This window comes from Neomonachus schauinslandi, chromosome 7 (genome assembly GCF_002201575.2).
Source record: "Neomonachus schauinslandi chromosome 7, ASM220157v2, whole genome shotgun sequence".
Taxonomy (NCBI): domain Eukaryota; kingdom Metazoa; phylum Chordata; class Mammalia; order Carnivora; family Phocidae; genus Neomonachus; species Neomonachus schauinslandi.
The window spans coordinates 93,260,955-93,282,978 of record NC_058409.1 but is presented as its reverse complement, the minus strand read 5'-3'; the positions used below and the strand labels follow the sequence as shown (position 1 = coordinate 93,282,978).

The window sequence follows — 22,024 nt, the reverse complement described above, 5'->3', positions numbered from 1 at the left end:
AGTGCAGGTCTTAAAAATTGAGGTGCCAGATGTGGGATTCAAGCCCTTCTCCTCAGTGAGAAGCTCAGGGTTGTTAGTTTGCTTCTGATTGTGGGTCTCTGTGCCAGGGGGTGGCATTTATGATGAGATTGTGTCTAGGCTTTTCCTTACGTGTTTTGATGTGGGTTTTTCTTGTTCACCTGTTGTGAAGGAGTGGGTCAACTAGTTTTTGGGTTTCTTTTGGTAGAAACTGTTACATATGTGGTTGTAGATTTGTTGTGTCTGTGGGAAGAGATGAGCTCAGGAGAGCTCAGGATGAGCGTGGAGCCTGCTTCTCCCTCTCCTTCTGCCTTCTGCTCCCCCTGCTTGTGCTCTCTGTCAAATAAATAAATAAAATCTTAAAAAAATAATTTTCTAGATAATTCTTTTATTTTTTAAAGATTTTATTTATTAGAGCAAGAGAGCAGGGGGGAGGGGCAAAGGCAGAGGGAGAAGCAGTGTGCACTGAGCAGGGAGCCCGGGACCCCAAGATCATGACCTGAGCTGAAGGCAGATGCTTAACTGACTGAGCCACCCAGGCACCCTCTAAATAATATTTGAAATAAATTTCTAAATTTTCTTTTTTTTTTGAAGATTCTATTTGACAGTGCGCGAGAGAGCGCACAAGCAGGGCCAGCAGAAGAGGGACAGGGAGAGGGAGAAGAGAAGCAGGCTCCCCGCTGAGCAGGGAGCCCGACACAGGGCTCGATTCCAGGACCCTGGGATCATGACCTGAGCCGAAGGCAAACGCTTAACCGACTGAGTCACCCAGGCGCCCCTAAATAGTTTTCTAAATAATTCCTTGTAGTGAGCAATTACTATTTGCCATTTTTGCCCACCCAGCATCTATTACTTATTTTCCTGGGGGAAACACTTGTCCTCACCTTGGACTACCTGTTTCTGGCTCGAGGAATGGTCATGTGATACAGGCTTGGCCAATCCAATGACGCTTATTCTTTGCCCATAATGTCTGGTTCAGTGATGGATATTTGCCTGAATCCAGGCTGGTCAGAAGCTGTGACTCTGCTGGGCTTTGTCTTGGAATTATCGGAAAAGAGAAGCCCTTTTCTCCTGGACTTGAAATTAGTAGTATGTATTGCTTTCATTTGAGCAGTGGCTGAGAGTCACTTTGCCAACTCCTCAGGAAGGCTTTCTTGAGGATGAAGCCAATGCAGAAGAAAGCCAAGCATACACGAGAGACCCAGAACCCGTAGGACCAGAGATGCATATTCGCATCTCTGTCTGATGCAGTGAGAACTATCTTAGATTTTTCCAATGACTTGAGCCAACATACTCCTTTTGTGGCTTAAGTTAATTTGAATTGCTTTTTGCCACTTGTAATCTTCAGAGCTTTATGTCAAGTACTGCCATCCTTGATTTTTAGAAGGGGAAACTGAATCTCACAGTGATATTGCCAAAGTCAAACAGCTGGATAGGGGAGAGGATGTGGAGCTCTTTAGGGCCAGTGGAGCTGAGCCAGATGGAGGCCTGCTCACTTATCACTCAGACCTTCCCCCCGTCCTACTCTCATGGCTTGCCTCACCTCTACCGCCCCTGCAAACATGGACATGTACAAGGTCTATTTACAGAGTTCTAGTCAGGTGCTGAGAGCCTCTCCTATCCCTGCAGCAATTTCTAAGATCACTGTGAGTGAGCAAGGTTACTCTGATGAGTTAATCCTGCCATCATTATTGGGAGTTGGCCCAACGTCTCTTGCCCCATCTTAGAGCTTGGGCTGCTTAAGCCTTTTGACCTATACTTTATTCACTCACCTCTGACATTCCACAGACACAGCCACAGTCCTCATGTCTTGATTTGATAACTTTCTCACTGGTCTTCCTGCTGGGGCCTACCTGAGGGCTAGAGTTCCAGGAAATAGAAACAACATTTTTATTAATCCTATTACTTATTTTTCTTTCAGTAGCAGGTCCAAAGATGAATGCCCCCTGCTCCACCATATTTTATATGTGTCACCTAAGTGTAATAAGTGCATGATCCATTGTTCTGCACCCATTTGCCATGCCTGGGTAGTAAGCGCAGAGTAGCAAAGGAAGGATGATGGTGGCACCTCATTGCCAGAAATGTCTCGGTCCATTTCCCATCAATAATTGTGTTCTAAATACAAGTATAGACTGCCACCCTGCCATGTATTCTCACCAAGGGACCCAGCTCCCCTGAGGAGGCCATTATTTGTTACCTATTGAGCACTTTCACCCCCTTCTTCCTTTGTAAATGATTCCGTTCAGGTCTTATAGGAAGGATCTGATTAGTCCCAGATAGGATTTCTCAATCTTAAGATTACTGATCCCTTGGCAGGATAGTTCTCTGTTGTGGAGGCTGTCCTGCGCATTGTCGGGTGTTTAGCAGCATCCCTGGGCCTCCCACTAGATGCCAGGAGCTCCCCTCCCTAGTCATACAATCAGAAGTGTCTTTAGACATTGCCAAATGTCTCCTTTGGTGGCAAAGTCTCTCCCAGTTGAGGAGCTCTGCAATTGACGAAAAAGGGAATTTGACAGGGATCATCAGAACTATAGGTCCCAAACCTGGGAGGAGGGGCTACTTGGTCTAAGCTTGGAAAGTGGAGGCTGTTGGTTCCTGGCCAGCAGCTTCTCCTGGCAGGGATGCCCAGGCAGCCTGGTATAGGATGCGTCAGCACAAAATCTACTCCCCCCTTCCATTTCAGATTCTTTCACGCTCACAGCTTTGAAGCTAATATTAAGGGCATCTTGATGGAGACTCAGTGCACCCGGCCTATGTGGCCCTGTCTTGCTCAGGAAATACCAGGGGGAGAAGGAATGACAGGCTGGGCCCTTTTCCAACACTTGGTGCATCTGCTGCCCACCATTATCTTGCTCCCAGTGGTGCTCTTCATTGAGATTTAGGGCTATCTGCTGGGAAGCAAAAGTGACCTTCAGTCAGCTGGCGGTGGCCTCCAGACCCATGGCATTCTTCATTTAGAAAGGCCATGAACTCCCAAGGATGCCTCAGGGCTGGGAAGCTGAGGGGGGAGTTCTGCCCTCACCCTCACCTGCAAGCCCACTCATCGTGCTCGCTTGCCCATGTCATCCCCTCTGGACTCCTAAGATGCTTGGGCTCTCTACCTCTCTCAGATGTCACCTGCGTGGGGGCAGTTATCTAGTGAGTGCTGTGGGGTCAGGCTTCCTCCTTCCCATTTCTTGGTACTTCACCGCCCCCATGTCCCAGTTCTTCAGAGAAGCTTTCCTTGACTTCACCGTGGAAAGTACCCACCAGCTATTCGGTCATGTCACCTCTCCTTTTTTTTTTTTTTAATTGACACTCAAAAGTTAAGTTCCAAAAGAACAAAGACTTTGTCTTGATCATCTTTGTGTTGTCCTCAATGCCTAGACCAGGACCTGGCACATAGTAAATGTTCAATAAATGCTTGGGAAGGAATGAATAAAAGATGGGGTTTAATTAACCAGGACCAATCTTCCTCCACATCTTACTAAGTGTTCTCTACCCCGAGTGGCTTCTTCCCCCATGATCCTTGGCACCCAGTCTGTGACCATACAAATCACACACCCTGCAGACCTCAAGCCTTGTGTTGGGCCTTCTCTCCCAAGTCTCTCGGGAACTCTTGATCCTTTTTTCCCCCTCACTTCATGTTTCAAGAAACCAGTAGTTTTTACTGACTCCACACCAGACTTGTCCAAACCCCATGAATGGAGTAATCTTTGCCCCAGGGAGTGAAAGTCAGGAATAAAAATAAAACACACACCAGGGAGTAGGGCTGAGTTTATGGTATTCACAGGAACATCTGATAGCTCTCCTGTGACTCATTTTAATGATATCAGATAATGACAGTCTGTTGAATCAAAAGATGCACATTATTTATCCCATAATGGTGAAGTGGCACTGTAACACTTTTAAAAACCATCTTAGAAGTTTTTTCTTAGAACCTCTTGTTGAGTTAGAGAAATAGGCTTTGCCAAATGCCCAATTCTGTCTTTGCTTGTTCTGGCTAGCTGGCATCTTGCACCCACTTTCCCCAAGCGTTTCCTTTGGCACAGTCTGATCCTGACTAGAACATAAGGGTAAGTGCCACCAAACCAGGCACTGCCCCAGCTTCCCAGCCATCCGAGTGCACTGTGGGGGAAGGGGGGGATACTTTTCTGGCCACCTAGAAGGTATCATGGGGTCTGTCTCCACTTTCACTCTTCCTGGATGCTCACAGTGGAGTAGCAGGAAGAAAGATGTCCTGGGTAGACCCCTGGGTCTGTTCCTGCCTCTGGTGTTAATTTGTTGGATGACCTTGGTCTCTGGTTTAGACACTCCCTTTCTCTGATTCTCAGGTTTATCCCTCACCAGGGATTCTCTCAGGTTCCTTCAGCTCTGATACCTGAGGCCCTGTGAGTTTTGAGGGGCAGGTCCACTTAGGCTAGGGGCTTCTCCTCCCAGCAAAGGCGACGGGTGGCTGCTTGGCCATAGGGTTCAATCTGATGGTAGCTTTGTACCTGGTGGAAGGCGAGGTTAGCTCCATCACCCTCCTGGCTGCTCCTGGGTTCTGAAGGGTCATTCTGGGGGATTTCCCCTCTTTCTCTGGCCCTAGGAAATCTCCCTCTTTCCTTGCCCCTCTTTTCCTTGTCCCGTCCTCTTTCTGAAGCATCAGACTCAGGTTCCCTTCTGAAATTGAAAAGGCAAAGCCATCTTCTACATGGGCCTGTTGGCATGTCAGTCACGGCAACAACGATAGTCGTAACAGCTTACATTAAAGGTTGTTAGTTTACACTTTACAAAGAGCTTTTAAATACATCATCTCATCAGCCATTTTAGGGTCCCTTGGTTGAGTCAAAGGGGTTCTCCCTTCCCCTGAATCCTGCTCAGGGGGAACTGAGCCCAAGCCCCCTTTCACATATGCCGGTCCCCACACGCAAACATGGACCCATACTTTGAAGCATGCAAGTTACCTGACTGAACTCTTCCTGCCCTGGGAGACTTTGTTTCTAGAATTTGGCTGTTGAAATAAGAGCGTTTTAATCTGCATTTGTTAGAGAAACTTCCTTTTGGGGAGAATTTTCTTAATCTTGCATTAGGCATTTCATAAAGTCAGGGCTTCCAAAATCGAGGGGAAGGCTCAAAATCACCCTCAAGCCACATTAAGGACCTGGTCCTTTTGGCTGTGCTGGCTGATTGCAGCTGGGTTCGGGAGTGGGCACAGGGCATGGTTGGCAGAGGCAGGCCTTGGATTCTGTGGGGGAGGCCAAGGGAAAGCTGGTAGCCTGGCAAGTCTTCCCAGAGGTCCGTGACCCTGGTTGCGTGGCTCTCAAGATGGTAGGCCGAGTGGGCTTCCTGTTATGTGGAGAGTGGCTAGCTGGGAGTGTTGGCGGTAGAATAAGCCTAGGGTTTACCTGCATGGGTGAGGTGGGCTGATGGCACGAGGGATGGGGAAGGGTATGGGACAGATCTCAGGAAGACCCCTTTCAGGAGAGAACTTCGGAGCTACCACGAAGACTTTTGGGACCTATCTGGAAATTGGCATTGTTTAGCTACAACAAACTCAAGTGAACAACTGGGAAGCCCCCAGAGCCTTTTTGGGTGGCAGAGCGCTCTCTCCTCTTCGAAGCCTTGTCATCTTTGCCACCAGTTCTCTTCCTAAATCAGAGCTTGTCTTGCTATTCCCCTACTTAAAAACCCTGCAGGGTCCCTGTGTTCTAGCCTGCCATACATGGCTCTTACTGGTTGAACCCTTGCCTTCATGTCTGCCCCCCTTGATTTCTGCTCCCCAATGTGCATCCCACACTCCTGCCACCCTGGACCTCGACTGTTCCCCATACTGGGTCTTTTCCCTGTTTCACTGCTTTTTAACAGGCCATTCCCTGGAAAGTTCAACTCCCTTTCTTACCCCTGCCCCGGCAAACTCCTATTCATCCCTGAAGACCCAGGATTGGAGACTTCCTAGTCTGGACAGTGACTTCCCTTGTTTATACTGCCATGAGGGGACTCCTATAATAAAGCTGTTGTCCCATGATTGTTTTTGCCCTGGACTGTAGGATCCTCAAAGGCAGATGTTTCCTTCCCATGAGGAGTAACTTCTGGAGTTAGGCAAACTGGGCCCAAACTCTGGCTCTATAATTTATTAGGCATCTGTTTTTGTGCAGATTCCTTAACTCCTCTGTGCCTCAACTTTCTCAACTGTAAAATGGGTTACTAATGTCTTTACTACAGGGTGGTTTTGAGAATTAAATATGTATATATATGTATATACAAATATACATATATATACATATTTAATATATGTATATATCTAATATATATAAATTAGAATGGTATCTGATCTATAATGTAAGTACTAAGTGAATCTCTCTGTTAATATTAGAAACACATCCACCATAAGTACACTAAGTACCTGGAACATAATGTATATTAGTACACACATTTTTTTTTTTTTTAAAGATTTTATTTATTTATTTGAGAGAGAGAGAGTGAGAGACAGAGAGCATGAGAGGGGGGAGGGTCAGAGGGAGAAGCAGACTCCCTACCGAGCAGGGAGCCAGATGCGGGACTCGATCCCGGGACTCCAGGATCATGACCTGAGCCGAAGGCAGTCGCTTAACCAACTGAGCCACCCAGGCGCCCAGTACACACATTTTTAAGTAAACTCTTCCATTTTATTTCTCCCTCCTTTTCCCTCCTTCCTTCTCTTCATCCCGCTCTTCCTTATGTTCTTCCCTCCCTATCCCTTCTTTCCCTTCCTCCTTCCCTCCTTATTTTCCCCTTGCCTTGTGCTCTTCCATCTTCCTTTTCTGCCTCCTTCTTGATTCTTGGAATCTTTAGCCCACTGTTGGTCCTCACAGAACCACTAGGCTCCTCTGGGGAACCTCCATGCTGGAAGGTCCTCTGAGCCCCACATTTCCCTGCCTGACACTTCCACAGGGGAGGCTCCCAGGGGAAAGGAGGGATGAGTGAGAGACAAGGAGTTGGTGTGAGCAGCTGAGCCCCTGAGCCATCTGTACTAGGCTGAGGGGAGCTGAGAGACAGGGGCAACTCTCCCTCAGGCAGGCTGCCTTTGCTCACATTCCCTGCTATGTAACTCTGTCTAGAAGCTTTCTGGATACTGGGGAACAGAACAAGACTTGAACACAAGCAGGAAAAATAGTAAAGAACATCTACTTTCTTTTCCTGGTAGGGCTTGTCCTATGAACAACCTGAATCTCTTGCGTTTCTGCTCTTTAGAAAAGGCATCTAGAGCTTTGAGTCTTACTCTTCTACTTAATCAGAGATGTGGCTTAAGGCAAGATACAGAGTTTGAGAGAAGCGTGTTTCCTTGTCTGTGAAATGGGGCCATCTGGCTTTACCCTTCTTATGGGAGCAGGGATTGCACGCAGCATGGATTACACGGATAAAATCAGGTACAGTACAGATATGCGTTGGAAAGTGTTGCAGATGAGCAAGGCGTTGTGATGACAACTTATGAGGGTGGCCTGGAGGATCACGTGGCAGAGGCTTGTTTGTCCTATAGCAAGATCCTCCCAGAACTTTCCAGAGTTGGACTTCTACCAGGGCTATGGGCAGGCTGGGTTCCTGGCCTTCCTCATCTCTGCAGCCCTGGCTGCCTGCTCTCCTAGTACTGCATTCCAGTGTGAAATGGGCTGGAGGGAAGAGGATGGGTCAGAACTTTGAGAGGAAGTGCCGGTGGTTGGGGCCTGAGGAGATGGCCTTGACCCTTCTTCCGTTGACTCACCTGGAGAGGGGCAGGGAAAGAGGCGGTGTTTTAAAATGTGGCAAAGCAGGCTCAGATGAAGCCGGTGGCAGAGTTTCGAACAGCCCTGTAGTGGCAGGCAGGGCCAGCCCGGAGGGAAAAGAGGGGTCTGCAGTAGGTTCAGACCCTGCTGGCGGCCTGGGGCAGGTGGGGGCGGCGACTGTGAGGCGGAGGCAGCGGGGCTGCAGCGGCTTTTCCTGGAAGGACGGGCTTCGGCAACCAGGGCTTAAAAGCTGGGTGCTTTTAGGGAAGAGAAAAAGAGTCATTAAAAATAAGAAGGAACAAAGAAAAATCTTTTCCTTCTCTTCCTCTTATCATTCCTTTTCCTGAGCTCGGTAAGCAGGTCTTGGTTTCTGCTGACACGATACTGTTTCATCAACATAAAAACGTCCTTCTTCCTCCTCGGACAGGCTAGCACTTCTTTATTCTTACCCTTTTGTTTTAAAACATTTTTATTAGTCTTTTTTCTTAAAATTTTTAACAGCTGTTTATAAAAACGTGACAAATACACAAGACTTGGTAAAAATAACTCACTATATGGTACATATACTCAGACGGTGTGATATATTTATATAATAAAAGATGAAAATAGTCACTTTCCATAATAAAAATAAGTTCTATTTTTTGTTTATTTTACAATATACTTAATATTCTCTTCTTCTGCTTCCTCTCCAGCTTCTACTTCTTCACCTCGAATCTCGAGGGGGTCCCACATGGCTGTCCCAGCCCCACGAAGCTGGAGTCTGAGAGGTGGGGGGCAGGCGGGCCGACAACCTTAGGAACACTGGCGGCAGCCACACTCTAGGTGTCTTTCCACCTCTTCCACGAACGAGGAGCCGTCGGTGCACTGGAAGACGTATTTCCGCCGCTTGCTGCGGGTGGGCTGGCAGCATTGGGGCCCACAGCCCCCACGACACTCCATGATGGGGACTCTGGAGGCCGTGGCACACGAGGCGTAACCTTTCTGGCGGTGGATCACCTCTCGGACAACCTCCCCCCGGCACGGGTTCTCTGCAGAGGGCGGAAGAGGTAAGGTCAGGGCATGGGTGGTACAGATGATCAGCCAGGGTCCGTTCCTGGGCAGGCTGTTGGGAAACATTTGTGTGGTGTGAAGACCCTTTGCACTTCTTCATGCGTCCCTCCATCTGCCCGCCCACTAACCCATCCAGCTGTCCCACAAATACGGAGTGCCTTTTCTGGGCCAGCCTCGCTGCTAGATCTATAACTAAGTCCTGAGCATTGCATGGTGACAAAAGCAGACCCCGTCCTTTCCTTCAAGGAACTCAAACAGCACACTAGATGTGGCCAGGTACTAGGCTGTGGGCTAAATCCTGTCCCCAAATCTTGATTGTGTCACCTATACTTAGAAACCAAATTAAATGTCACCATTAAAAACCCCAGGTGATCAATTACATACTGGGATTCCTGGCTTTGCTGAAAACCAGGAAGTGTCCAGTTTGGCCCAGTCCCCACTGGTATAGAGTTGAGATACTAATTCTATAATCCCCAAAGTGAATGTGTTTGTAAGGATAAACTGAGGTCGGGGCTACACAGGAACAGAACAGGGCGAAGCGCCTGATGCAGCCCAGGGGTGTGTCTCTGGGACATGCTGCCTGGGAGGAGAGCTGAATGAGGAATTAATGAACCCTGATAGCTGCTTGAATCTTCCACTCCCCGCCGTACTGTCCCTGTGACACTGGGAAGAAGGCTAGAGCAAGGCCCTGAGGAGAATGATGAGCTTAGATCCCCAGCCCTGCCGCCTGAAGGAAGACATTGGCCATCCTTGAGCCCGTTTCCTTGTCTGGAAAATGGTGACCCATTTCCCTGTTCTTCCTACTGCTTCACAGGTTACGAGCCTCAGAGAAGACTGAATGAGAAAGGGCTGAATGCATTTTAATGAATTATGGTAAGCATGATGTAATTTCTTTAGATTATGAGATTGTACACACAGGCACTCACTATCTTGTAACAATGTGGGGCAGGGGACGAGAGCCGATGTGGCAACGTGGTCACTGGGCAGTCTGGTGAAGGGAATGTGAGCGCTCTTTATCTTCTGACAAGTTTTCTGTTAAATCTCAAATTATTTCAAAATATATTACTTAATAAAAATTTTTAAAACCTGGTCAGTTTGGGTTGAGAACAGTATTTAATGACCTATAAATGTGAAAGTCCTTTAGAGACCAACAGGGTGGTCTGCCTGGGAATCTGCGCGGAGGGAGGAAGACTTCTCTGTTTCCGTGCAGGGTAAAAAACCCTCCAAGGGGAGGTAGATTTGAATTTTGATATAGTTCATTTTGAAATAGGCTCAAATACAGGAAGATAAAAACTGAACACACTACACGGGCCAAGGGCATGGAGGGGAGGAGGGGGGAGGAAGGAGGGCCTTGCTGCGCTGCGGGGCTAATTAGTTACATAGAGTGCACAACTGCTTCAGAGAGGGAGGGTGTTGCCCCCATTTTCAAGGTGAAGGGACTGAAGCTTAGAAAGCGACGCCGCAAGATCCTGCAGCCCACCTCTGCCCCCGTGGCCTCTCCGGCCCCTCCCCTGCGCACAGTGGACCCACCTTGCTCACAGTGCTCCCCACTGAAGCCAGGCTGGCACAGGCAGTAGGGCTCCCCTCGATCTGAGGAACGGCACTGCCCCTGGTGACACTTGAAGGCAGAGCAGGCGATGGAGTCATTCTTGCGGTCACACGTGGCCCCGCCGTAGCCTTCTGCACACTTGCACACATACGAGGTCCCGGTTGCTACACATTTCCCATGGTTGCAGCTGTTGGCAGAGGACAGGATGAGAAGGGGGAGGGCAGAGAGCGGGCCGCGGAGGCTTTCTCTGTCCACCGCAGCTGGGGCCCAGGCTCAGAGCGGGGCGCCCAGAGCTGTGGAGCCTTAGGTCTTCTCCAGTCCACGGTCCGCCCCCGGCTAGCCCAGGGGCCCAGCATCAGCGTCCGACCTGCTGGAGGCTCGGATCCCCCAAAGTCAGCTGCCAGCTGGGGCCACGAGGCTGGCTGGCTGGTCATTTTACAGGCATTAGAAGTCACCTATCCAAGTGGCAGGTCCCTGCTCCGAAGCAGCGAAGCAGTCTCTAAACGTTTTAATTGCTCTGACACCTGAATTAACAATGTCATGGTCACCGCCACCACCCGCGGCAGTGCCAGGCATTGGGCTGAGTGCTTTACACCAGACATCATTCTTAACCTTCTACAGTCCCCCTCTCCTCTGCTGCTTCGATGCCGCAGATAGTCTTAGGCACATCTCCAAGACGGAGAAACCCATGCTGAAGTTCACCGTCCTTCTGCTTGACGGAGACAGGTACTCTCAGCTAGGTGCTCCCACACGGTGTATCTAAGGGGGAGCTGCTCCTGCCCGCTTGAGCAGTCACAGTGATCTGGGTATGGTCTGACTGCACTCCCTCCGGCTTTCCCCAGGGCCGCTTCTCGGGTGGGGACGGGCTAGAGGCAGGGACTGAGTCCATGCGGGGAGCCTGGCTCGCAGGACACTGACCTGTGGCCCAGACAGGGGTCCCGGGCCTCCTGGTCGCACAGTGGGCCCGTCCAGCCTGGGTGGCACTCACACACCACGCTGTCCTTCTCCATGGAGTGGCACAGGCCGTGCTTGCACACGGTGCAGGACTTGCAGCCCGGTGACACTCCCAGGGACTGTGGCGGGAGGGCCTTGAAGTCTTGCAGCTCGTTGTTGATGCGCACCTCGTGGATGCAGCCGTGGAAGCCACCCAGGGGCCGGTCCGTGCCCTGGCGCAGGGCCGAGAGGCCCGTGGAGGTGGGGATGCCTGGGGGAGGGGTGCCAGGACAGCCGCCTGAAGACCCTCCCCTGCCCACCAGCCCAGGCCTCTCCTCAGAGCGCCAAGGAGGTCTCCACGTGCTCACAGTTAAGCGGTCCCAGCTCTGGGCCTCTGCTGTTCAGGTAGAGGGAAGGGACCAAAACCTGGGACCTTGTCCACACAAGGGCTCCTATCCTTTGCCTTGCACTCTCTTTAAAAAAATGTGAATTTGTTGCCAACATTTTAAATATAGAAAACTTCCCACAAAAACCCTTATTTCAAGCTTCTCTAGAAAACAAGAGAAGATCTGGCTAGCCACAGGGCCACAGTGGCTGGACAGAGGAGGACCACCCCCTCCAGGCAGGGAACAGAGGGTGTATCCCATTCCTCTGCTGTCTCCACCAGGCCTCCCCTGCCCCTTGTCACAGCCCTGCAGAGCACAGGGTGGGAGAGCGAGAATTTGGGAGAGAATGGGTGTGGGGGAGCAGCCTTGATGTGTGGAACTTTGGGGATCTTCAGTGGGGGGAGAAACTGTGTCCCTTCTGGGACTTTTTTTTTTTTTTTTAAGATTTTATTTGAGAGAGAGAGAGAGCACATGAGAGGGGGGAGGGTCAGAGGGAGAAGCAGACTCCCCGCTGACCAGGGAGCCCGATGTGGGACTCCATCCAGGGATTCCCGGATCATGACCTGAGCTGGAAGGCAGTCGCTTAACCAGCTGAGCCACCCAGGCGCCCCCTGGGACTGCTCTTGACTGAAGGCTTTCCCTGGGCCCTTGGCACCTGGACCAGCTGTTAACAATGCACATTCCTGGGCCTTCCAGGGGGGCATTCCTTGGTAGGGAGGTTTTGGGAATCTCTTTGTTGAACAAGCTGCTCTGGTGACTTTTTTTTTTTTGCACATAACCCTTTTAGTACAGACCCTGGGCTGCATTTCAGGCCCAGGCTCTGCCAGCCAGGTGGCTACTTCCTTTTCGGCCTGCATCTCAAACACGTACTACATGTGTCACCTGAGCCTCACAGTGTCTGACATGGTGGCAGAGCAGAGGGAATGTGACCTGAAGTCTGCAGATGGTGGGGCCTGGATTGACCTCCATCTCCTCCCTCCCCATTTCATCTTCACCTCTTCCCACCATTCCCACCATCTTCATCTCCTGAACCACTTGTACTTCCCCAGAAGGAGCCTGTCTTCTCTCCTTTCTCCTCCTCCCCGCGATCTGGCTGTTTACCCTTTAGGGATCAGCTTGGTTGTCACTTCCTCCAGGAAGCCTTCCCTGATATGCTTTGGCAGTGGATGCTGAGATCAGGGGAACCCCAGCCAGTAGGCCGGGGTGGGTACCCAAACACAGAGGGTGGGTGGGAGGTGGAGGTGGAGGAGGTGGAGATGGGAGGGGAGAAGGGCCTTACCTCCGAGGTAGAGGGGACTGTTGATGCCTACTGCCGGCTGCTTCTGGAGCTTTCCCAGGCTCTTGGGGGCTCCTTTATCCACCACCAGGTTCAGGGTCTGGTTTAGCATCACCAGCTCCACGCTGTGAAACTGCCCATCATTCACAGTCTCCACACTGTGCAGAAGAGAAGGGGCGAGAATGAGAGGGTTTGCTGGGTGCCTCCCACAGCCAGGCACTGGGCCATGAACTTGGCCAGCATTACTTGCATTTTGCTTTATTTTTCATTTGGAAATAACTTCAAACTTAAATAAGTTGCAAAAGTAGAAACAGTACAGAGAGTACTTGTTATACCCATAGATTCTCCTATCAGCCCCATTTGCTTATCATTTATTTTCTGTCTGTATGTCCATCTCCATAGCCATGCATACACATATATGTATATACATACGTACATAGTTTTTCTGAATCCTTTAGAAGTTACATACCTTACCCTTATCCCCAGATGCCTCAGTGTGCATTTCCTAAGGACATGGATAATCTCCTACATAAGTACACTGCAATTTTCAACTTTGGAACATTGGTACCACACTTGTATCTAATCAGGCTGAACTTTAATTTTTCAGTGGATCCAAAAATATCTTTATAGCATTTTTCCCCTTCCAGTACAAGATTCAGCCTAGGGTCAGGTTGTGCACTTGGTTATATTATTCGCGTTTCTTTCTAGAATTTTACAGAGTTAAGCAAATGCCTTCCTCAGACCGCCTTCTCAATTTTTACTCTATGGCATGCCACTAGGACCATTATTAACATGTTTTTCTTCAGTTGCTCCATTTCCCCCTTAAACATCAGTAAGAATATAAGCTAGCATTGTTCTAAAGAATACTGTCCATGAAAAGAATATTTCAGGGTTATTTATATTTTTCCTAGTACATAAGGAAAAAAAAAAAAAGGATCTCAAAGTGTCAATAGTTTGTTCCATCTAAATTCATCTCCTGCACCTCTAGCAGTATGCTTACCGTATGTGGATTACTAATACCGTACAACACTGCTTCACATGTTAATAGCATTATAGAAACGAGGAAACGGGCTCCTGGGGGGCTCAGTTGGTTAAGGTCATGATCCCAGGGTCCTGGGATCGAGTCCCATGTTGGGCTCCTTGCTCAGCACAGAGTCTGCTTCTCCCTCTCCCCCCCCCACCCCGCCCCCACTGGTACTGTCTGTCTCTCAAATAAATAAATAAATAATAATAAATAAATAAATAAATAAATGAAATTTTAAAAAAAGATGAGGAAACAGAAGCTCAGGGAGGTCAACTAATGCTCCTAAGTCCCCACAACTAATGAGTTCTAGAGCAGGATTGTACACTGAGGTACGTCTAGCTTCAAAGCCCACATGTATGCCCCTTTCCCATGTTGCCTCCCTCAGTCCCAGCAGGCCCTCAGCGAGGGCTGATGAAGCACAAGAGCCAGGCATCGTGCTGAATGGCTCTCTCCTATTACTGGACCCTCATCATCGTTCTATAAAGTGGTGTCAGATACCCCATTTCACAGGTAAGACGACTGAGGCCCAGAGAGGTGAAAGGATTTGTCTGAGTTCACCCAGCTAGTATGTTCCAGAGATAGAATGCATAGGCAAAACTTTGGACTTCCAAAGTTCTGCTCTTTCCACAATTCGATCCTTGGCTGGGGCTGGGAGGGAGCAGTGAGTGCAGGTGATAGGCATTTGGAAATGTGGTACTCCTCTCTGAAAAGGGCCCTCTGAGGAGGCGGCTGAACTCTGCCCTATCCATTCAAATGTGGGTGGTGAATACGGAGGCTCCGTGTCCACTTGAGATCTCCCTGACGAATCCCCTAGTAAACTGGCTTCAACAAGAGGATCCCGTGCCAGATCACCTGGCAGGCAGGAGCAGCCTCAGTGACTGAGGTGAATTTCAGCAAAGAGGTGAGGAAAATACTTGGGGGAAGAGAGGCTAAATTGGGGTGGAGCAGAGAAAGCATAGTCTGTCCTAGCCCCTTGGCGGGACTGTGACCACTCAGAAACAGAACCCATCTGGTCTCAGTCTGTAAAAGGGGGAGAACAACCTGACAGAATTACCGTGATGACTGAATCAGAGGACGTACTTGAAAGTGCTTTGTAGACTGTAAACTGCTGGGAAAACGTGAGCCATTATCAGTAGTGTTAGTTGGAGTATTAACAACCGTAAGAACCTACCATTGCCTGCAAACCTAGTGACTCCTGCTCTGGGAGAAAGTGGTGGTGGAGGGGGACATGCAGGAGCTCAGGACCCTCCCAAACCCATCATGAACTTCCTCTTCTCTCCCATCCATCCATCCTCCATCTATCATCTACCCTTCCAGTCCTCCATTTCCCATCCATCCATCCATCCGCCCGCCCACCCACTGAATGTCTGCTAGCAACCGCATTGTCCTAGGTGCTAGGGGTCGGTGGCAAACAGGACACTCAGGAAGCTCACATATCCTTAGCCTTGCCTCTAAACCAAACGACCAACATATCAGTGTAAGGTCAGGTCAAGAAATAGGGCAATGGGGGGTGGAGTGGTAGCTAAGAGTCCACTGGAGGATCTCATTTGTGATGGGGAGCCAAGAAGTCATACGAAGGTAGAGCTGTTCTATTTCAGTAGCTTCTGACTACTCTAAGTTGTGAGCTGAGGATAAGGCGGAGACCTGTGTTCCCACAGACGAGTCGATGGTGGGTGGGGGAATGAGGGCTGGTGTGCAGAGACTACAAGCTTCTGACTTGGAATCCTAGCACAGTTTTTAAACATACATGCAAGAACATGCAGCTGTATCCCCAAACCATTTGGTAAACTGATGCTGTCCTGAATGAGCTCCCCATCCCCCGAGCCGTGTAACTAACGCTGGGTAGCCACCTGTCAGAGAGTCGTAGAGAGGCTGGGACTCTGGGTGGGTGGTCTTGGCATTCCCTTCCAACATTAAAATTCAGGGAGTCTGAGGCAGCTGCTTTTCCATTATAAACACACACAAACACAGCAAACACACACCACTAACCCCTTCCTGGCCACGGGCTCCAAGCCCATTGCTGTTTTCCTTCCTGTGCTCCCTGTGCTGGCCCAGGCCCTGGTACACCTCCACTGAGGGCCCCAGCCTGGAGACAGTGGTTTGGTAGGAGCTGCAGGAGCAGAGCGGATGTGAGCCACCCCCCTGCCCCAGATTAAGTGCTAGGCTCCCCAGTGCCCCAGCCGCTTGGGTCTGTGGAGGGTCTCCTCTGATTCCCACAAGGGAGAGTCCTAGGCAGGCCCCTTCCTCCAGCTATACTCTTCTGCTAGTTCATGCTCGGGAGTGGAGAGATCTGGTTTCACATGGGTCTTCCAACTGAGGGACCCTGGGCAAGTCCCATCACTCCATAAACCCGAGTTTCTACTTATACACTACAGCGATGGTGCGGATGTCGACCTCGCCATGTTCTGATGGACAACACATGGTCCCTGATACCTAGCAAGCGCTCCAAGGTGGAATGATGATCTCCTCCACCCTGACCCTGGGCTTGCAGGAGCTGGGTGTGGCAGGAGGGACAGAGTCGGGGGGAGGTTCATGGACCCTGGAAGAACTCTTCTACTGACTCGCAACCTTCCAGCTGCCCAGGGCTTTGGGTTTCTGTCTGCTTCCACTGGCTCATAACCATCTCTGAGGAAGGCACTCATGAGCCCCATTTTACAGGGAGGAAATCTAAATAACTTGACCAAGGACACATTGCTAGGAAGTGGTGGGATTGAGGTTCAAAGTCAGGACTGGTTCCAAATCCAAACTTCCCATAACCTGTGCCAGTAGGTGCTCATGGGTTAATAGGGTCCTGGAAGTGATGCCTAAAGCCAGTGGTTTTCAGACTGTAGGTCCCTGGAGGTTTGGGGTAGGTGGTGCTGCAGTCCCTGATTTTTCAGCATTATCTCACAAATCAGGATGGCTCCGTTTCTTACTTTTTTCCCCCTTTTCCTACTGTGGTTCCAAGCCCCATAATTAGTCTCCTGGAGAGACACGTAGGGATTACAGGGGAGAAAACTGGGCTCTAAGAGCCTTCCTTCCTTCCCTCCTTCCCTTTTTTTTTTTTTAAAGTAGGCTCCTTGCCCAGGTGGAGCCCAACACAGGGCTTGAACTCACAACCCTGAGATCAACACCTGAGCTGAGACCAAGAGTCAGACACTTAACCGACTGGGCCACCCAGATGCCCCTCTCTTCTTTTTTTTTTTTTTAAAGATTTTATTTATTTGACAGAGAGAGAGACAGTGAGAGAGGGAACACAAGCAGGGGGAGTGGGAGAGGGAGAAGCAGGCTTCCCGCAGAGCAGGGAGCCCGATGCGGGGCTCGATGCGGGGCTCGATGCGGGGCTCGATGCGGGGCTCGATCCCAGGACCCTGGGATCATGACCTGAGCCGAAGGCAGACGCTTAACGACTGAGCCACCCAGGCGCCCCCTCTCTTCTGCTTTTAATATCGAGTGCTTTACAGGGCTTGGCACTGTGCTACTCTGTGCTAAGCAGTTGACCTGCATTCTCTCATTTAACCCTAACAACCCCCACACGGGAGGTACAATTTTTTCTCCATTTTAGAGATAAGAGGCCTAAGGCTCAGAGACTTAAGGTGTCCAGCTCACAGTCTTAAAGTGGAAGTGGTGCAGGCAAGACTGAAACCCAAGCTCCGAAGCCACAGGACTCTACTCCACTGTGGGATGAACCGTCATTCCTCCAGGTACTGCGCATGTTCACCTGGATGCCGAGTTGTGGCCACTAGGTGGCGATAGAGCCTCACAGGACAAAATAGTCCCTTGGATTTCAGTTAAGCAGTAGCCTGAGACCTCAAGACCACACTGCAGGGACACCCGCCCCTTGCCCCGCCCCCGCCCCGCCCCCAACTCCTGGACCCTGGCTGCATGGTCCCACTCTCTCTCGCCCTGGCCTTCATGCCTCAGCATGGTGGGAAAGTGGGTTCTGGTGGGAGCCTGACCTGGGTTTGAATCTCAGCTCTGCCACTTTACTGGCTTGTGTGCTTTGGGGCCAAAGACTTCATCCGAGCATCATGTTTCTCATCCCTAAAATAGGAGTGATGACGCTTCCCTGGGGCTTGTGGTGAGGGGCAAGTGAGACAAAGACCATGGCAGTGGATGGGATTGTGGTAATTTAGACTCGGGGAGCATGCACTGTGGGCTAGATAGAGCTCTCTTGTGGCCCACATTTAAACACTGAGCTATTTCACATAGAAACCCCGAGTTTCTAGCTTCTCTTGATGATCTGCATTCTCACACGGCAGGATCTGCTGGAGCTGAGGTCAACGGTCCCTTCGGACAAAGCCTATGCTCTCCAGGCTACCACCGTCCACTTGCCCCAAGTCTGTTACCTCACTTGGCCCCTAGGCCTCGCCGTAGGAAATAATGCCTGAAGTCCCTCTGACAAGTCTTGGAACTCAGGAATAGTGCAGCCTGTTCCCATGCTGGTAGAGGCTCAGACAGGCTTTTCTGGGTGTTTGCCTTAGGGCCTGGAGTAGGACCTTGAAGCACCAGCACCCCCACCTGTGAATGCAGCTGGGCAGATGAAAAATATCAGGCACCCCATAAAGGTGGTTCAGTGTCCAGCTGCCGCAGGCCTGTAAATCCCTGCTGGGAGTGCTGACTGCTCATTCTCACTCAGGGGGCTGTCCGGGAGCCCTCAGTGGGCAGAACTTTGCAAGCTGCCAGCTCCCCTGAGTAAATCAGCTTTGGTTTGACACCCTGGCCCTGAGGCTGAGGTGGCCTTTCTAGATGGCCAAAGGTCACCACAGCGACTCTGTGCCCTCCATTAACCCCAGCCCCCCACAGTATGGCTTCTGTGCATACTGATGGGGTCTCCCCCGCCCAGGGCCTTCTCACTTCTCCACCTGTGGAAATGCTTGTCAGCCCTGGCCCCAGCCTCAGCTCAAATGTTACCTCTTCTTCCAGGGAGCCTTTCCTGATCCTCAGAGCAGAAATGTCTGCTCCTTCGATGTCCCATAGCATGTACCAGTGTCTTCTGGGAGACCTATTTTATTCTGCCTGTGTGACTACTGCTTGTTTATACACCTGCCTTCTTCCCTGGACTGTGTTTTGTCTAACTCTGTGTCCCCCATCCCTCGCCCAGGACCCGGCCCACACAAGGCACCTGGGAGATGTTTACTGAGTGAGTGGAAGAGCGCACACTGCTGGGGCAAAGCTGGTGCTGCCGCCGAGAAGTCTAGAAACAAACCCATTTTAAATGCAGGATTTCTTGAGCCTCGGGCCCTTTAGTTGTGGGCTGCAGGACACTAAGGGTCTGTCGCTAGGCTTGGCATGCGGACCTAGGCATGGGCATCCTTCACTGGGTTTGTCCCATGGGTAAGAGAAAGAGCCTGGGGTCTCCCCAGGGCTCCGCGCTAACCCTCAGCCCCCTGGCTCCCTGACAAGGGCTGGAGCAGAGAGCAATTCCCTAGGTTCCCATTTCATTCTCACATCCCAAGGCAGGCGTCAGCAAAGGGTTCCAGCATTCTCACTGACAACATCACCCCTTTACCGAACCACCCCCCAATAGCTAACGTCAGTGCGGGCTCCCAGCTCCCAGCTCTGGACAGAGCCCAGCCTCTCTCGAAGCCTGGCTGTCACCTTCTGTCTGTGACATGCCCACATCAAGGCTCATTTTGCCAAGCACTTTCTCACCCCCCAGCCCTCAACAACACCCCCTGAAATGCATCCTGCGATTATGCACAGTGCACAGGGGAGGAAAGTGATGTTTCCAGAGTGCGTGAAAGAGCTCACTACTGGGACACCAACAGTCCTGCCACCGAGAAGACTGTTTGGAAACAAACCCATTTTAATTTTTTTTTTTTTTTTAAGATTTTTATTTATTTATTTGAGAGAGAGAATGAGAGAGAGCACATGAGAGGGGGGAGGGTCAGAGGGAGAAGCAGGCTCCCCGCTGAGCTGGGAGCCCGATGCGGGACTCGATCCCGGGACTCCAGGATCATGACCCGAGCCGAAGGCAGTCGCTCAACCAACTGAGCCACCCAGGCGCCCCACAAACCCATTTTAAATACAGGATTTCAGGTGTGTCTGACACCACAGGCCCACGACCATGACCAGCGCTCCAGAAACACAGATGCTGGGAGGCCCTGACTCCAGGGAACTCTGAGGCTCCTGAGGTGAGCTCCTTCTCCTGGTGTCCATTGTACCCAACTGTCCTAACCTGGCCGGTTCCCTCCACCCACCGTCTGCTGTGCACCTCTGTTCTGGTCCACCCCTTTGTATTGTCCCTTAGGCTTGTCATTGCTCTTCTCCCAGCCCGCTTGCCCACCTGTTCTCCCTGCTCATGTAACTCCACCCTTTCTTCAAAACCCATCACAAATGGCCTTCTCAGGCTTGGGCATTCTTTGTAAGCTGGCACTTCTCAGGCTTGGGCATCGAATCACCTGGAGGCTCCTTAAAACAGATGGCTGGGCCCTACCCCAGAGCTTCTGTCGGTACGCCTGGGGTGAGGTCTGAAGACGTGCATGTCTGACAAGTTCCTGACTGGGGCTGTTGCTCTGGGACCCCACTTTGAGAACCACTGGTTTAAACCGATGGTTTTCAGCTGGGCTTGTTGGAGTTGTTTTGGGGGCCTTCATGAGAGTAAGTGTGAGGGAAGAAACTTTGCTCCCTCTCAGACCTGTGGAACAGTTTTGCTTCCGTGTATTTAGTATTTTGATTTCAATATAAAGTTGTGATTGACTAAATGACTTAGTTCCTGGGAAAAAAAGTCTGAAAACTGCTACCCTTCACCATTCCCAGTCAAATGTGCTTCTGCTTCCAGAGGGGACGGCTGGCCTCTGGATGTGGGTCTCTCTCGTGGACGTGCTTCCCCCCCAAGAAATGCCTTTCCTGCCACAGGCAGGTTTATGTGATTTGAGGTGTAACACAAATATTTCTCATTCTACTGGTGATTTTTATAATTATTACAAAAATATAACTAACAGTTTAGTATTTATTTTACTGAGGGGTAGAAGAAAAAATCTAGCATATCTGTGATTTCACCGATGATCTTACTTAAAATGAAGCTAAATGTGAAGAGTGCGCAGATTTAAAAGCTGATGTAAGGTAGCCCGCTATGTAACAGTATGGCTGACATACCGTGTTTTTACAGTTTTACGTAAAAATCAGGGTGACTGTTGGAAAGACTGAAGTTTAGGGGAAAACCATCCTTCAGGACAGTTTGAAAGTCACTTAAGGAATAGTCCTGCTCCCTCGGGCTCTGGGATTTCTTCCCCTTGAGTTGCATGCTAATCTCCCCCTGTTTTCTTTCTTAAACTAATAAAAGATTAGGATGACATTTTGAAAAGAGCACCTCATTAAGCGGCCTCATCCCCACTGGCGCACGCGCTCCCGCACAGTAGCCAGCTGGCCATTTATCTTATGGTAACGAGCTCCTGCCTCTTCCTCCAGCACCGCCTCTCCCCCTCCCCCCGCAGCTCTGAGCGAGGGACAGTGTGCGAGTGTGCAGGGGGCAGGGAGAAGAGGCTTCAGAGCGGCCCTGGGCATCCTGTCTCGGCGCGGGGGGCAGGCAGGCGGGAGGGGCTGGGTTCTTACCTGTACACCGTGGTTGGTGGGGAGCTCAGACTGTCATAGACGAGCCTCACGTGGCCCTGGTACAGCTCCAGGGCCAGGGGGTCGTTGTCCCCCTTGTAGAGAAGGATGCCGTTGTCCTTGTCCGTGGCCACCTGGAGAGAGGCAGGTGGGTTAGGGCTCCCCTGAGGCCTAGCCTCCCCAGCCCCATCTCCCCACAGAGACCTCTTGCAGGCGGCATCTTCTGGATGGACCCCAGATCTGAACCCATGTCCCTGTCTAGTCTGGGAATTTCCAGGAGGGCATATACTTACACTCCAGCAAATGCTGATCGAGTAATTCAATTCAGTAAATATTTACTGAGGACCCACTATGTGCCACTTTGTTTATGTACATAAATATTAGATTATTACATATAACATGTATATTATTTTATTGTGTGTGGGGGTGGGGTGGGGTCAGGAGCCTTGAGTTCCAATCGCCTCTCCCACCAGCATACAATGTGATCCCACCCAAATCCTTGCCCCTGTCAGGGCCTCAGTCTCTCTGTATAAAGTATGATAATAATTATGA

The 22,024-nt window shown here is 50.5% G+C and overlaps 1 protein-coding gene across 2 annotated transcripts in view; it reads right to left on the bottom strand.

The window, feature by feature from the left end:
* Nucleotides 1-7,328: 7,328 nt before the first annotated feature.
* SLIT3 (slit guidance ligand 3) overlaps nucleotides 7,329-22,024 on the bottom strand; it is a 592,885-nt gene continuing 578,189 nt past the window's right edge. For both annotated transcript variants that reach the window (XM_021695640.2, XM_044917114.1), the window contains exons 32-36: nucleotides 21,476-21,606; nucleotides 12,919-13,073; nucleotides 11,239-11,524; nucleotides 10,302-10,507; nucleotides 7,329-8,749 (exon numbers count right to left, since the gene is read on the bottom strand). In XM_021695640.2, coding sequence (XP_021551315.2) covers nucleotides 8,514-8,749; nucleotides 10,302-10,507; nucleotides 11,239-11,524; nucleotides 12,919-13,073; nucleotides 21,476-21,606 — 1,014 coding nt within the window. In that variant the 3' untranslated portion in view covers nucleotides 7,329-8,513. The remainder of the gene's footprint in view (nucleotides 8,750-10,301; nucleotides 10,508-11,238; nucleotides 11,525-12,918; nucleotides 13,074-21,475; nucleotides 21,607-22,024) is intronic.